The 15881-nt window shown below is 47.6% G+C and overlaps 4 protein-coding genes across 4 annotated transcripts; 1 reads left to right on the top strand and 3 right to left on the bottom strand.

Moving 5' to 3' along the window:
- Positions 1-1195: 1195 nt before the first annotated feature.
- On the top strand, positions 1196-4731 carry ARB_01744 (uncharacterized protein; the record flags this gene model as incomplete). Its single annotated transcript, XM_003011943.1, has 3 exons — positions 1196-1492; positions 1534-4416; positions 4615-4731. The coding sequence occupies 3 exons, from the start codon at positions 1196-1198 to the stop codon at positions 4729-4731; spliced, it is 3297 nt and encodes a 1098-aa protein (XP_003011989.1).
- A 230-nt stretch (positions 4732-4961) lies between these two features.
- ARB_01743 (uncharacterized protein) lies at positions 4962-5913 on the bottom strand (the record flags this gene model as incomplete). The annotated part of the gene is made up of 3 exons (XM_003011942.1): positions 4962-5575; positions 5749-5819; positions 5885-5913. The coding sequence occupies 3 exons, from the start codon at positions 5911-5913 to the stop codon at positions 4962-4964; spliced, it is 714 nt and encodes a 237-aa protein (XP_003011988.1).
- Positions 5914-7708: 1795 nt separating this feature from the next.
- ARB_01742 (C6 finger domain protein, putative) lies at positions 7709-8804 on the bottom strand (the record flags this gene model as incomplete). Its single annotated transcript, XM_003011941.1, has 2 exons — positions 7709-8355; positions 8450-8804. 2 exons carry the CDS (start codon positions 8802-8804, stop codon positions 7709-7711), a joined length of 1002 nt encoding a protein of 333 aa, XP_003011987.1.
- A 2971-nt stretch (positions 8805-11775) lies between these two features.
- On the bottom strand, positions 11776-12177 carry ARB_01741 (uncharacterized protein; the record flags this gene model as incomplete). The annotated part of the gene is made up of 1 exon (XM_003011940.1): positions 11776-12177. The coding sequence occupies one exon, from the start codon at positions 12175-12177 to the stop codon at positions 11776-11778; it is 402 nt and encodes a 133-aa protein (XP_003011986.1).
- Positions 12178-15881: the final 3704 nt, after the last annotated feature.

Here is a 15881-nt window from a genome sequence, read left to right as displayed (position 1 = left end):
TTTAAGGGGGGGGCGCCCGTGAAGTTTCGAGATGCTGCGTTGTCACTCTCTCGCTGGCGTCGTCTTACTCTCTCCCCTTGTTGGATGGAGCACATACTTGAGTACTCCGTACATGCTGGGGAGTTAACTTGGTCAGGGGCTGCGGCCATCCCAGCGCTAAGCCGGTCGCCGCCGTCACTCGTCAGTCGTAAGGCGTCAGGCGTCAGGCTTCTGAGGCGTTATCTTTGTCTGGGAGATGTACCACCCTCCATGCCCACTTCGTTCCCAAGAACTACTCCGTACAATGCACCCGTATTTAGATATACTTGGAGAAGCTGTCCGTAAAGAAGGCATCAGTATATATTAAGGGAGATTCATCCCTGCGCTGAAAGAACGGCACATGCCCGAGATCCGCGCGGACAGTTGCGCCTCTCGTCCCAGGGGCCATGTCACCCTCTTCTCACCGGCCTTTTCTCCCCGTCTTCCTGGTCGACAAATGTCTGTTTTGCCTGTCTTGACTCCCTTGTCTGCATGTGTTTGTTCTTTTTGATATACAGCGAAAGGGGGCATTCGTATCACGATGTATTAATTACGCCACTCAGGTCACGTTACACCAGCCAAACCAGGGGTTCGTTGGCGTGTATCGGTGTAATGGACTGTATTGCCGCTCCCGTGACCCGGTTGCCGGTCTTCACCGCCTCGCCCCAACTGGGAAATCTTCGACTTCTTCTCTTTCTTTTTCTTCTTTTTCTTTTTCTTTTTTCTCCCTTTGGCTGGCCAGATTTCTTACATCAACCACGAGAGATGGAAGAGACAGCGCGGACGAAGAGAGTGAAGAAACGGACGAAGAAGAAAAATCTCTGCAGACCGAGGAACGGATGGTGAGACCGGGATACGAAGTGGTTGTGTTGTGCAAGAAGAGGCTCCGGAGGCTGCTAATTTAAAAGTCGACTGTGGCGAAGAGAAGTTTTACCTCCGGCCATGGCAGTGGCATCCCATAACATCATAGGGCTAACCACGGATGCGGACGATACTAGGGATGCGTAGCTGGTCTACCTAAAACTGATGGTTACTCCGTCCTGTTTCCAGATTTGCTCTCGAGAACGCCGCTGAGCTCCATGGGTGTCCTTGATATCTGTCTGACCTCACACCTGCCTGTGACATAGTCAACTGAGTCTATATAGCCTATAATCCACAAAGCCCCGAGCGTTGCACTATGCGGGAGCTGCCATTACGCAAAAGGAGGTCCAGGACATCTCGATTGCGCCACTCCCTCTTTGGCGGCAGCCGGAGGTCCTCCAAATCTGAATCGGTAGACTCGGAATCCTCGCAGTGGACGGATTGTTCAGCCTCAACGGAAGCAACTGATGCCACCGAGCATGAACGCGAACTATCTGGCCAGGAATACAATGGCCATCACCATAAACCTGTGATATCTCACCCTCCTGAGTTCCTTGTTAACTGCTACTGCCATTTCCTGCTGTGCTTCCACATCTCTCCTGTGGTCCAAACGGTTTTAACCAGAACTAGGAACATGATCGCCCCCATAAACAGCGCGACGCAGACGTCCCAGGCTACCCCGAGATCTTTGTCGATAATGTCAGGGATCGTATCTTCTCTCGTGCTTCTATGACCAAGGCGGAATGCCAGGCCAGCGACGCCCTTCAGGATACTACATCTACGCCCAGCCCAAGAAGGTGCTCGAATATAGGATGCACCGTCCACCCAGAGAACTCCCCTCTATCTGGAGAGGAGCTTAGAGTCATATTTTCCGGCGCCCCTCATTTCTTGCTCGAGAAGGGTAGTCGATGCCATTGGTTCCCACATGTTGTCTTCCCCTGGGATGATAGCACCCGCATCCAGAACCTTCAGGACCGGAAACCGTTGCACCATGCCTCTTTTACGTTATCCACGCTGCATGCCCATCTCCCAGCGTTTCTGGAGCGCAGGAAAACACCCGGAGGTAGCCCGGATTTGACTGAGTTGGAAACAAACAAACATCCGGCCTTTGATATCGGCGTTTTCGAAGTGCCCAACATGCTCTCCTCCCGTGCCAAGGAGAGAGGCTGTGTTGGTTTTCGTCATTATATGGAGCTTCCAATTTCCCCAAAGCTCAAGGACAAGTCTGATACCCCACCAGGCATCACTCCCATAGAAAGTAATACCAATGTACCCAACACCACTCCCACAGGTAATAACGAGCCATATATCTGTTGTCGGCCCGGTATCCGCTTCAGTCGTGCACAGTTGATCAGCGGCGGCCCACCTGCCTGGAGGCGCCTTGGGGTCCGCGATTGTTCTCCCAAACAGGTTGCTCAGCGCTTAGAAACCCTTTGTGATTTACGGGATCAAATGGTGTTCAAGGCTAAGCCGATCAATCTGTTTGACGTAGAATCCATAACCAAGCTCCATCAGGGGTTATTTTCTACTTTCCTTTTCCCTCTTCCCAAGCAAGTACACGCAGATGCATTCAAACTTACCAGTATCAAGACTCAAATTGATACCCTCGTCAGAGTGCTCGCCGTTAAGGATGCCTGGATTGACTTTTCCCAGATAGAATGGAGAATCCGTGCCGGTCAGATCCTTTGGGAATGTCCGCCACACCATGACGGAGTTATCAAGGACCAGTATCCAGGAGGTTCAGACATCAGTATTAACGCCGAGAGACACTGGCTTTTGATCCAGATTCTTCTAGCTGCTGAATTAGTTTTGCGGCTTGATGCTGCTGTTAAAGTCGGCATTATGGGTCGACCGAAAGGAATAATTACCCAGAAGGACATATACCATATCAATGATATGAGGAATGACCAAGTCGACTGGGCAATCATCTGCTGCCGGAGAGCCTTTGAAAACCTGACAATCAAATACTCCCCTACAAGTGGACGGCTTGAACCTGCTCTGCCTCCTGACCGTCCACTGGAACGGCCAACATCCCGAATTCGACAGATCCTAACACGCGGAAAAGTTAACGAAAAGCGGACGCAACAGGCACAGGGCCAACAACCGGTGGATACCCAAATTACATGGGATTGCGTTACGAGACCCCGGTTTTTCAAGAAGCAATTGGACGGTCTATTTGCGTTCATGAGCGTAATCCAGTGGCCGGATGCAGAGGAGATAAAGTGCCAGTTGGAGAAAAAGTATGATACCGTTGTAGCTGACCCTGCCGCTATGATACGAACGTTTTCAACGCCGCTGGTCACCAAAGAGTTGACAGGGGAAGACTTACCTCGCAAGAGGCTATCAACATATGAAAATTCTAACACTTCTCATCTCATTCTGCTTCTTACGCCATCTCAACATCACGCTGCTTCAACCTCAACAACATGTTTTGGTGGATGGATATCTCGCTCCTGGCTAAGCGGATTTGTTCTGCCGGGGGAAGCTATCAATGACATGCTCATGTCGACGTTGTTGGAGAACGACGCTCATGCTCTCAGAACCCTCGGCCCGGTAGCCAACCTATACGGCGGATTTATATACAGGGGCAGAAGCTGGTGGAGTAAGAAGTGTGTTGTCTCGAGAATTGTCAGTTGTCTAGATGGGTCTACCACTTGTATGGGGTGGGTTTCAAGCCGTGTCGTCCCCCATGACGAGGAAGGCAAGAAGCATACAGACAAATGGGTAGAAGTCGAATTGACAGATGACACGCGTGGCCTAACGGTGCCACGAATCTATAAGACGACACAGATCCTGCTTGATTCCTCGCCACTAGGACCCGGCGGTGAGCTTACACCAGAGCAATTCTGCATGCCCATGGATGATGATTCAGACGCAGACTCGCATCATATTCATCAAACAAGGGTGGTGTTTGATAACATCACCCTTGTCAGGTCCGAACGAGATGGCCCAAGTAAACGTCTCCCTTTCAAAGCCACCGCCCACGCTTTTTTCACTATCAAGGCCACCCCCCAATCGAAACCACGAAAGGTTCTCTTCCCGCTAAGCAAGAATTCGCTATTTATCTCTTCTTTCCCTTGCCTCCCACCGCGAGGGTGGGCCGCTCACTCCACAAAACACAATACAGACCCAGACTCTTCATCAGAGTATCACAGACACTTCCAGCCCCCTATCCCTGACGATGAAGACACATATGACTGGAGCCTGGGGCCCGAATCACCTAGCACAGGCCCCCTTAACCCGCGTATCCAACGGACAAACAGCTTCCGCGTCCCAGGACACCCTCTCCACACTTCCTTCTACCCTTACAAATATATCCCCATCACTTCGTTGCCAAGTGTAACAGAATTCCCACCCAAGCCCCCGAGAACCTATGAGCGTCGTTCTTCAGGTATGGGGAGACACCGCCATTCGCTCTCGGAGGAGAAACGACGTCACAGTCGTCGCCGACCAATTACATACATCATTGATGCGAGAGGAAGTAAGGATAAAGAAGCCTTTGCACGAGCCTGGTGTACGGCCGTCTGTACAGATGCGGTAATTTCCAGAGTTGGACGGACTTGTTTAGCATGTAGTATCCGAGAAGCGAGAGCGGTTGATGTTAACGTGGTCATCCGTGTTGCTAGTGTGGCGAGTGTGACCAAGTAGTTAACAAGTAGAGCGGTGGCTATGCAGGTGTGGCTACGATGGCGTGTACGGAGAATTTTACATGGTGTAAGTTGGGCGCTTTGGTAGGCGATAACTATATGCAAGGTAAGGAAGATGAAAAAGGATAACTATAACACAATAATATATGAATCTAAAAATTTTGGACTTCCATTTTGCAATTGTATATTTGTTGCATTTGTTTAATCTGGCCTGAAGAGGCGATACAATTGAAGGATATGCATCATATATTTTTTTTTTTTTATTTTTTTTTTTTTTTATTTATTTTACTTGAGAGGTCCTAGACACGGGTTACGGCTTGCAAAATGAATGACGGTCAATCCATTCTCATAAAGATACCATTCATCGATACTTTTTGCAGAAAGAGGAGTATGCCACCGAAGACATATACATTGAACGGGATAAGGATTGATCTCTCACAAATGCGCCCTGAAGAAGGCAATAACAGACTTGTACCCATTCTCATACTCCTTCTTAACAGTGGGGTTCTTCAAATCGCCTCGAGCAGACATCCAGCCGTGGATCTGGTCACCGTAGGTCTCAACTAACTTCTCAACCTTGAGGTTGTCCTTATACTTCTCAATCTCATTGGGATCTTCATCCATTGAAGCCAGGATGCACATGGGGATAGTGACCTCCAGGGCTTCCTTGGGATCAATCATGGCAGGATGAACCTGGACAGCAGCCTTGAAGAGGGTGTCCTTGGCAGAGAGGAGAGAGGTAATCTTTCCTCCCCAGCAGTACCCTACAATACCCCATGACTTGAAACCAGCGCCACCGGGGCAGTGGTTCTTGTTGATCTCCTCGACAACCTGGGGGATGCGAGGAAGGGTGTTTGGTGGAGGAGCTCTGTCCTTGAAGAAGGCGCCCCATTTCTCTTTCTTCTCGTCGGTGTCTGGGGGGTACCAGGCGATGTCAGCGGGGCTGCCGTCGAAGAAGTCGGGCATGAAGACTCGGTATTTGCGCTCTGCGTCAGAGGTGGACATGATGTCCGCTCCCTGAAGAGTCTGTGGGAAGAATCCGAAGATATCTGTGTCCTATAGTCAGATTGATGTGTCCTGAGATATACTCAGTGGGTGTATCCAGCCCGACTCACCGTATACAACTAGGATGGCTTCCGTGGCGGTTTCCGGCCCAGTAACGTCTAGGAGCAGGCAGTCAGCTTAGCGGTCTCGTAGAACAGGCCAATATAGATCGACTTACAAGTCTTCATGCCACAGATATTCTCATATTTGCCCTTGAGCTCATAGGCAGTGTCAACCACTGGGGGTAGTCTTCTCGTACAATCGGGTTAGAATCCCCCGCAACCACGCCTCGGCATCAGCAGAGAGACACTTACGTGCAGCAAGCCTTGCTATAGGTGGCCATGGTGGCTGATTGGGGACTTTGCGACGGTCGAGAAAGAAGGGAAGCTGAAATAATGGAGGATGGCAGTCGTGGTGATGGTTTGTTGTCCCGGTGGGAATTGCTGTGGACGTTTATATAGTTCGTGTTTTGTCACTAGTTCGAGCGAGGGGGAGCAGCGGGCTTTGGTGGGGTTTCTGGCCGCTGCTTATTTAACTAGTCTGATAGCCCCTAGGCGCGGGCTATTCCGTCATAGCTGGCTCGCTGTTCTGCAGCAATTGATATGCTTTTGCATGGCTGCGAGGTGGGATCGATAACTAGCAACTAGTTAACAGATGGTGGATGGTGATAGATCATCTTGCCCGTCCAACCACGCTGTCATTTCGTCTCATGAGGGCGAGCTCATACCTCTCCGTGCTGCAGCCAGAGGGACGCTATTAGTGTCGATGCAGCAGAGCTAGGGACAAATACGAGCAACCCATGGCGTTAATGAGCCTTCCTGTTCCGCAGTAGTGCGGAAGGGAAGACGACAAAGTGCTGAGAGTTGAGATTTGAGAGTTAGACAGTGGCCGTTGATACTCGATCTGGACGGTTGAGCCTTTGCAATTGTTTGGGCCAGCACAGCCAGGGCCCTGAGGACTCTTGACACCACCAGAGAGACATTGAATTTCTCCAAGAATTGGTGCAAGGACACGGTAGAAATGAGGCGGAAGGCCCAATGTAGATATAGATATGCAATGTCATGCCTCCATGTAAGAATGATATTGACAAAATAGCCTCCTGACCAACAGTTATCAGCTAAATATGGTATATAGTAAAGATGAGAATTACTAATGGAAAAAAGAGAGAAGAGCAAAGAAAAACGGAAAAGACACTAGAAGCCCTTGTTTTATGAAATGAAAATGATAGCCCCTCCCTTTCCGTTTTAAATGAGTAACCCCGTGTGGCTGCTCTCAGAGCCCACATTCAAATATAGCCAGTCCATGGACATGTAAACGGAAAATTGAATAGAAGATTAAATAATGCGAAAAAAAAAAAAAAAAAATTGGCGAAGGTAAGTAAGAGCAGGCATATAGAAAGACCCAAGATGGACGTTAGAAGAGGAATGTAGAGACAGGGAAATAGACCCGAGCCTGGTACCAAAATGCATGTAGTTGCAGGGAGCTTACTCGGTTGATAGGTAGGGGAGGGAGAAGATATGCACAATGGAGAGAGAGAAAACCCAAAAATGTTCTGGATATGAACGGGGGCCAATTGAAGACAGTGTTAACCGAAATTTGGTTATTTATTGGTTTTCTTTTCATTTTTTCCTTTTTTTTTTTTTTTTTTTTTCTTCCTTCTTCTTTTTTCTTTGTAATAGCATGGCCAGGGGAGTAGAAAGGTAGAAAGGGTGGTAGGAAGAGACCGAGAGCCACCGGAGGATGGATGGTAGCGAAAAGTGCAATCGGGATTTAGAATGTAGACCGCGATGTTGATTGGCTCTTAATGGAGGAGAAGAAAAGAAACACGATGCCCTTCTTATAATGTACGCCAGCAAATGAGTAAATTCCATGCAGGGTGGGCCATGAGAATGATCCATTGGTTGAGATGCCGTTCCAAGAGCGAGGAGTAAAAAAAGAGAGATCATGAAAGCCGGTCTGGGAATTTACACGGCTACTTAGAATTGGAAAAAGGGAGTATCCTAAGATTGCTTTCCCAATTGCGTTGAAGGTGGAAGAAAAGAGAAAGATAATTATGGCACCAGGTTTCATGGGTATTTATGGAGTATTTCAAGGCCGTCAAAAGATAATGCAGGTATAAAGGTCTGAGGATGGTATAACTAGCCGGGTGGTCGATGCATCAAGTTTTGTTGGTCAGGAATAAAGCCTTGCTGGTGTGCTTGTAGTGAATCTGGAGAATACCACTCTGAAAGGGACATTGGATCTGCGGCAGAGCCAACTATTACCTGTCCAGAAATGGCTCCAGGTATGTTGTAGGTGGTGAACGGTATCTGGGCTTCATCATATGATACAGGCACAGGCGTAGATGGGAGCTGGGGTACGCTAGGGACGTGCCCTAGACCAGAGTAAGATTCGGCCGGTGTGGTCATCCGACGTTTAAATTCCGGGTTGATCGGTGGTGATGGGTGGTACTGGCTAGGATATGCTTGTGGTATGGGTGACGGCACTCCCGGTCTCGCGGATAAACTCATAGACCTTGATATTTGACCGCTCCATGCTGTGCTATCATGAGGAGAGGCGCCAAATCCAGCTGTGGACATGTTGACTGGAAGAATACCGGTAGCGTCTGGAGTCACTGCCATTGGGCCAGTTGATGGATGGGGCATGGCACCCGGCGGCACAACCGCCCCAGGAGAAGGCCTTAAAACCATTCCAGATACCTGGGGCTCGTAGATAGGTTCATTCCAGGCCGGTACGGCTTGTGCTGCGTTTGGTATCGCACCCAGCTCGGGTGCAGCTAACGGATCTAAACAACATGCTTTTTAGTCATGATATCTCCCTTTTATTTCCGCGTCCCTCAATATCTGACGGTGCGGTTTTCCAAATGTGGCGGGACGAACCTGGTGTGTATGCTGCCACAGGCGTTCCAGGGTAGGCGACAGAATTATAGGCCGATATATCTTGACCTGAAGAGATACCCATGTTTGGGTATGTAAAATAGGACTCCTTCTGCTCCATCACTGTTCCACTGCCCAGCAGAGGAGGTGTAGTGGTAAGGGATGCATCAGATCCCGCAGTCTCGGGTTTCGATATGGGGCGCCCTCTCTTGTCTACTGCTGGTTGTTGGTCCACTGGGTAGAAATGACATTCTTTCTTCAGTCGGATACAGTTTTCACATCGGCCCTGGGTGTCGTCGGGCGCAAGCAGGCACCGTATTTTCCTCCTTCGACAATGTACTATAGAAAAGAAGTTCATTTGTTAACCCAATGCTCAAACTCCTGCAAGCTCGCCAACAGAACGAATTGGAAGGTTATAAAGGGGGCAAGGTAGAATTTCAATGCGCCTCGCATGGCAATACACATCAGATCCGCCCTGCTGGATTCCTGAGGGCAGGAGACGCTGATAAGAGAATTTCGGGATGCTTACCACAAGCAACAGATGTTCTGTGATATCCCAGCTTGTTCCGTTTTTTATCTGCGGCCGATCCCGTCGAGTTTTCCATGGCCAAGGCCTTTAAATATTCCTTGACTTACGGCCCGGTATGTGACCTCGCGCATCGCTTCCACAGGCGGGTAGTGGACTAGAAACCGTTTGTCAAGGGCAAATCGACAGGCAGTGACTCTGGTTCTGGCTTTTTGTCTGTAGAATTTGCTAATATGCTCGCCTTTGCGCCGGCGATGTATGATATAGGGAGGAACGGCGAAGAGGTGGCGATCGGCAATTTTATCCCCATGCGACAAGGAGTTCGAGTTATCACGGGCTCAAGTCATCCCCGACAGAGTTCAGCACTAAATGGACAAGCAGATGAGTGGTATTTTGAGGTGTGCTGTGTAGATGACCCGCTGGAGAGTGAGCTTAAAGGATGGCCATGGGAGGGAGAAGGGGGGATGAAATATATAGTCAAACAACCAAAAAGAAAGCTAGGCGTCTTTTCCCCGCGGCAGGTGTGGTTCCAAGGGAGGGGATACTATATATTCTGGAAGGGATCGTAAAATATATATCAAGATATATATATACATATATATACTTCAGATATAACCGCCACTGTGGGTGGAAGGGGGGTATAAAAACAAGTCCAGGAACAATCCAAACGAGGAATGGTGCAATACGAACACAATATCCATAACAAAAGAAAGAGGGAGAAAGATGTTAAAAGGCAATCGAGAAGGGAAGCTACTCGAGAGGGCGCTTTTGCGAAAGGAGGAAAAAATAAAACCAAGCGAAGGGGATATTTGATAAACACTACCCCCCGGCCCGCAATTAGGACACGAAATGAACCAAGCTAAATCGTGGGGTGAAACGTCCCAAGACTTTTTCCTTTTTTTTTCTCTCTCTCAAGATGCGTCAAGCACTGGGAAGGAGAATTGAGAAAAAAGCAAATTGCTTTAATCGAATGGGAATGCAGACAGGTACTGCGGACTGGTCAATGGGCAAGCTTGTCAAAGAACAAGATTAGGCTACTGCTGCTTCCATGGGTATAGGAATGAGAGTTACCACTCTCCACAGTTGTATCCAAAAGGGTTGGCTAAAATACCAAGTGTTAGTAAATTCCTTTTTGAAAAAAAAAAAAAAAAAAGGAAAGGACTTATTAGAGATAGAGGGCCGAAGTAAAAAAAATAAAAGAGGGCAAGTAACGCCACGAAAAAAAGAGCTAGAAGTGTATGAGGAAATAAATGTCATTGGTGCTGACGATATGGAGTAGTCGATCAAACGAATGGGAGTTGTTCAAGGGTCGCCTCAGGGGGGGTTCTAGCCATCTGGAACTCGGGGCTGATCAGCATCAAATATAGGCAGTTAGGTAATGCACAGGTGTCGTCAACTATTTCAAAGTATTAAAGTGGGGATTTTGGGGTCGAAAAACAGTGCAAGGAGTCCTAACGTGTATTTCTATATCTGTGTGCTCCGTACAGAGAACGGAGAAGGGGTACCAACTCTTCAAGCCTCCTTGGCAATTAAGAAGGTTTATGCTTTCATTTTCGAGACCTAAAAAAAGACCTATAGAGCCAAAAAAAAAAAAAAAAAAAGTTGCTTGCACCGGTCAGTAGTGGAGAGCTTAAGTCCCTTTGGAAGTTTTGACCGTTTTGCCCCTTTCATCGAGGGCAAGCGTTATCATGGTGTTGTGTGCGAATTCCAAAGTGATGAAATAAAGCCTCGGTTCCTCCACCGCTCAGGCAAACTAGAGTGTTATTAGTTGTGATATCAATAATTCACCATCTCCCAAACAGTTCAAGGGTCCGGCTTTCTCTCTGCGGAGAATAACACTCAAAGCCAAAGGTGCTGCCTCAAGGGTCTAGATGAAACAGTGTGGATTTGCGTGGAGGTCCTTCGGTCAAGCAGGGAATACTACGCGGATGAATAAAATGAAGGAATGGTCTATTATTTATCCCCTTTTTTGTAAAAGCCAATTGAAATTGCTCGTCTGGTGGTTTATTGGAGACAGGAGTCCTCGTTAGTCGATCGGTCATCATTTAGCCCACGGAATAACATGGCTCCTTCAACCGGATGGCTTGCTTAGTGCGTTGGTGCGAGTCTAAACGGCAACCTGAAACGCATCTCCAACAGAGATTACGCCTGGTGCCAAGATTTCTCTCACAAAACGGTCCCCCTGGCCGCTTGTTTCGAGATTTTAGTCGTATTTACCGACGTCTGGTCAGAGACAGGCGCGTGCTCACCGGTTGGTTGATGCCAAAGTCGCCCCTAAAGGGGCTTACAGCCAATAAGCTATGATATTACCCTGTCAGCCATGATCCTTAACGCCCCCGAAAGCAAGAAAAAAACAAGGAGAAATGCAGGCAGAAGAAGAGCTGAGGACATGTCCGAAGTACTCCGCACATACTTACGCAGCAAGTACATGTGGTTATGCATCTGAGTGTGTCTCCGTATAAACCCCCCCCTCTCCGCTATAGCAAGCTAGCTGGAAGAGAGCTGCTTCTTTGGGTTTGGTGCCATCGCAGGCTTGATGAGATACCCGGGCCTAGGTACGGTACCATAAATAGGTTACTGATCATCATGTACGGAGTATATCACAAGCAACGCGATCACAATGCCCATCGTGTGTTGGCGTGCGTGCGAGATGGAAGACGTTCGATCGTATAAAAAAAGTGTCAAAAAACAAAAACCCAAAAAAAAAAAAAGCCAAAAGGGGATTACTAAAAGCAGTTAGGGCGTTTGAGGTTGGTTGGTCTGCGCCGCTTTTAGCTCGTGCTGAGTCACCATAGTGCAAACTCTAGTTGCTTTGCTTAGTCATTAACAACACGCGTAGTGCGGCGGCTTTCTCCTCCCAACTCGGACGAAGACGGCCAAAAGACATCCACTCCGCCTCGACGACGACATCAACAACGACATCATCATCATTATTAGCAGCAGCAGCAGCAGCAGCAGCAACAGCAATGGAGATACAGCTGGCAGATACGGAGTAGTGGCGACCCGGTCTGCCCTCCATGACTTTGCTTTTCGCTCGAGGACAACCATACCTGTCTCTTGCTGTTTGGTTGTAGGTATTTCTTTTTCCTTCTTGATATATATTCCTTTTTCGAACAGCGAAACTTTGCAAATGCAGTGCAACTCTAAGAAATACTCCGAAGCCTATCTTGACAGGAAGAAAGCCTGACTCCACCTCCACCAACATTTGCAGCGCACTCACACATGGCATCCCATGCAACCGGAGTGCTCCCCGAGGGGGTAGAAGCCCGAAAAGCAACAGAGACCAAGAGGGGAAGAAAGGAATCGCACACATGCACTCAGAAAGAGGGAGATGGAGGGAGAAATCAAAAGAAAAAGAAACAAAAAAATTCAAGTCACCTTGCACAGTCCGGACACACGCAAGGCAGAACAGTGGTACTTTCTCTCCCCATGTTGAAACGTCAAGGGGATACATCCAGCAGACAGGCACTCGCATACACGAAAGTCTATAAGCCGGATGTCGATGTCGATGGACCATCGACAATTATAGACAAAAAAAAAACACGCCTGGAATCAAATCCTTCAGAGTGAAGGGACCAGCTCTCGCTCATTTATCTTCGTTCTGCATGCGCTCAACCTGTCATTGAAAGTTTTGTTTACGGCGTACACCGATATATGTGTGTACGGAGCGCATGCGTATAATTTGATATACATATAAAACTATCGGCCATCAAAAGTGTAAGGAGTGGTCACTCACTCATAATTATGCCAAGGACCAACAATGAGAAAGAACACCAACATCTATCCCTGCTAGGGCCCATCGCCGGTTGTACGGAGGACAGCGCGAGCCCCTTCTCCTGTCCAATGACAAGGGAGAGAACGCACAAAAGAAATGGATGCTTGATCGGGTCATCTCTCCGTTAATCAACCTGCGAGTGACTATCAGAAGCGCATACTTTGAAGCCAAACGGAAGCAAACTCCGATCAGAGGTTAAGATTAACTCGGAGAAAAAGCACGATAATGGATGTGTCCTCCGTTCTCTGTTGCAGTGCGACTTGGAGATTCGCTCCTTTTTCTAAGGAGCATATTGTTCAAAATAACGAATTTACTCCATCAGGTCAGCAAGTCAAAGCTCGAAGAAAGGATGCATGAACCTCCATTCCTTTTTTACCCTTGCTCTTTTCTTTTTCAACGCCAGGGCGGGTTGTCTGGTATTTTTACTTTAGCAGTCGTCCACACCGGATCTCGACCAAAGGTGTTATGAGAATAAGTACGGGCTGGTTGGCTGCTACGGACGCACACTGGTGGACCGAACATCAATCAGATATTATTCAAGCCTGTGGGCTTATCCACCACTCCACCTGTACGTCCAAGCATACTCTGTGTGCAACGCAAGATAGACGCACGATAACTTTCCATATTATTTTTATATTTTCTCTGGCTAGGTAAGTTACGCTTTTTTTTTTTGTCGTAAACAACTTCCACTCTTGGACTGTTCTAAGCCTTTGAAGGAAATTGCTTATTGTCCTGGCTGATGTTATGGCCGCAACACCAAAAAATATATGTGGACCGAAGTGTGCAACAGGTCAATCGACAATCCTTTGGCTTATTCTTTGCCAGCTCCTATTATCTCTCCTTTGAGGAATTTCCACCGTCAAGACTCAAGCGATGGTTCTGGGGGCTGAGAGATTTACCGACGTCGCTGGAATAACTTTATCTCGCCCCAAGCTTTGGGCCCCCTCCGCATACGGAGAGTAGTATAAGTAAGTTATATGCATAATCTACTAGTTATGAATATGGATCCCTTGCGTATAGCATGTGTTTATATTTACATGCATCTCGCAGGACGGAACTTGTCCTCAACACAGGAGACACTTCACCGAAGCGAGCGACCAGTGTCGTGAAATCGACCTGCTTGCAGCATTTACAATGGCTCTTCCTAGTCCGCTGAGCACCGCTGAGCACTGCCTCGAAAAGAGACGTCCAAAGAAGCATGAACAAACCACTTTTAATAGTGGAAAGAAAGACGCGGCCATGAAGGCGACAAATAAAAGTGGAAAAAAATGGCGCATGCGGTCAACTTGTGCTTGAGAATATATTTCACAAAGTCTCCATAGGTGGATCGGACAAGCTTACGACAGCCTAATTTCCTGAGTTGCAGGGGGATGGGTCCCTGTTCAACGATGCCAAACTCCTATTTTTGCTTCATTATTCACACCATCTGAATGGACTGGACGGTAAATTAAGGGTTACGCTAAAGATGAAGGGAAAGAAAATACCACGTTGGCTTCGACCTGGATGGGGGATGGCCTCCTTACCCTTACCTAGGTAGGAGCAACCCCTTAAGTAACTATGCTTAATATTTTATCGTTAGGGTTGGGGACAGTCGCCGATTAGGTAAATCCTCTCCTTGGTATTTTATTATTTGAAGCATCTCCTGCGCCGTTCAACTCAGCCAAAACCCAAGGACCTTTTCTTTTTCTTTTCTTTTCTTTTTCCTTTTTTATCTTTAATTTTTACCTCTTTTCTTTTCCTTACTTAAACCAGCCACGAGTCCTAACCGGAGATTGATCAGCCAGCTTGGTCATTACTCCCACTGCTCTGGTTCTGTTCATGCACTTCTGCACGCCACGGCTCCATAGAGAGCGTTTCCGATTTAAAGCAACCGATGCCACAGGAGATGTGGTGGGTGAACAAACTGTCCATGCCTCGGGATTCTCAGGTGTAGGAAGAAACGAGCTGTTTCGCCCTCAAATACCCCCTCTGCAATTTCAAGATTAAGGACGGTGCAGTCAGATGTATTGAATTCTTCCTGACGGATGCATACCAAAAGAAGAACTTCCGCTTCTTGCTTTTTTGAAAAACCAACACCCCCACAGCCAAGTCAAGTCATCCGACGAAATGGATGTAATTGGCGACAGATGATTGGACATGCTCAACATCTTCAGGCCCAGAAGTTCACGGTCCTCATACTAGTCGATGCCGAAAGGAGAGTTGGGTTCGCTCTACATGTTGCGCTCAGACATCTTTCCAGCGACACATGAAGCATAAAAAGAAAGTATGTCTAAAGTGTAAAAAGCTTCTGCTGCCAGCAGGAGTGGATGGTGATGAAGAAGCAAAACTCAACTTCATCTTCCATTGCTCAAAACGCCAAATAGAAAGCCATGCTGCGCGAAGCTGGCCACTATTGGGCTGACATAATCCCGCCTAATTTCAAGATCAGCATGGAACTTGATGCCTAAGATATGCAAAGGCCCCCCAGTGAAGGCAAAGGATGAATGCCCTTTGTGTGATGATATGAAATATGGAGCGCAAAGTGGTCAATCCCTTGCTTGGATATGCCCAGGGTGTATGCACAGATGATACTCCATTCTCTCAACAGGGCTTGTTTTGGTCATATTTTTCTTTTATGAGACTTCTCTTCTGGAAGTATCATATATTTTCTTTTCTCTTCTCGCCTCACTTCATGTGACAAGCACCAAAGGGCTTTTCAAGAGCAAGTTGAAACCAAAATACTTTCCGGTCAACGGTTTGTAATCATTTTTCTGCCAATTTTCTTTTGGCCTAGGGATGGATGGTCAACACATCCCTACAGGGTCTGATTTCTTCTCTAGTTGTACGGAGTAGGAAACTTTTTTTTTTTCTTACAGACATGGCCAACGCATGCCTTCCTGTGGCTGCATCTTGCTCATGCATCTATTTCTCTTGCATATTCTTTCTTTTCATGCAAACTTGCTGCTGATGGAACACTCCAATCAGAAACAAATATCCCATTGGGTTTGGCGTTCCATATGGACGAAATGCAAGTATTTACGTTGTGCAATATATGCAGGATGTTTACTAAATAACGTGCTTCGAATTCATTGCCTTCGGGAAGGGTAGAAAACCTTACTTTGCACGCCGGACAATATAGCTAACCACTCTTTTCC

This window comes from Trichophyton benhamiae, assembly GCF_000151125.1.
Source record: "Trichophyton benhamiae CBS 112371 chromosome Unknown contig00269.3, whole genome shotgun sequence".
Lineage (NCBI taxonomy): Eukaryota > Fungi > Ascomycota > Eurotiomycetes > Onygenales > Arthrodermataceae > Trichophyton > Trichophyton benhamiae.
The sequence above is the reverse complement of the archived record's forward strand: the minus strand, read 5'-3'. Positions and strand labels throughout refer to the sequence as shown.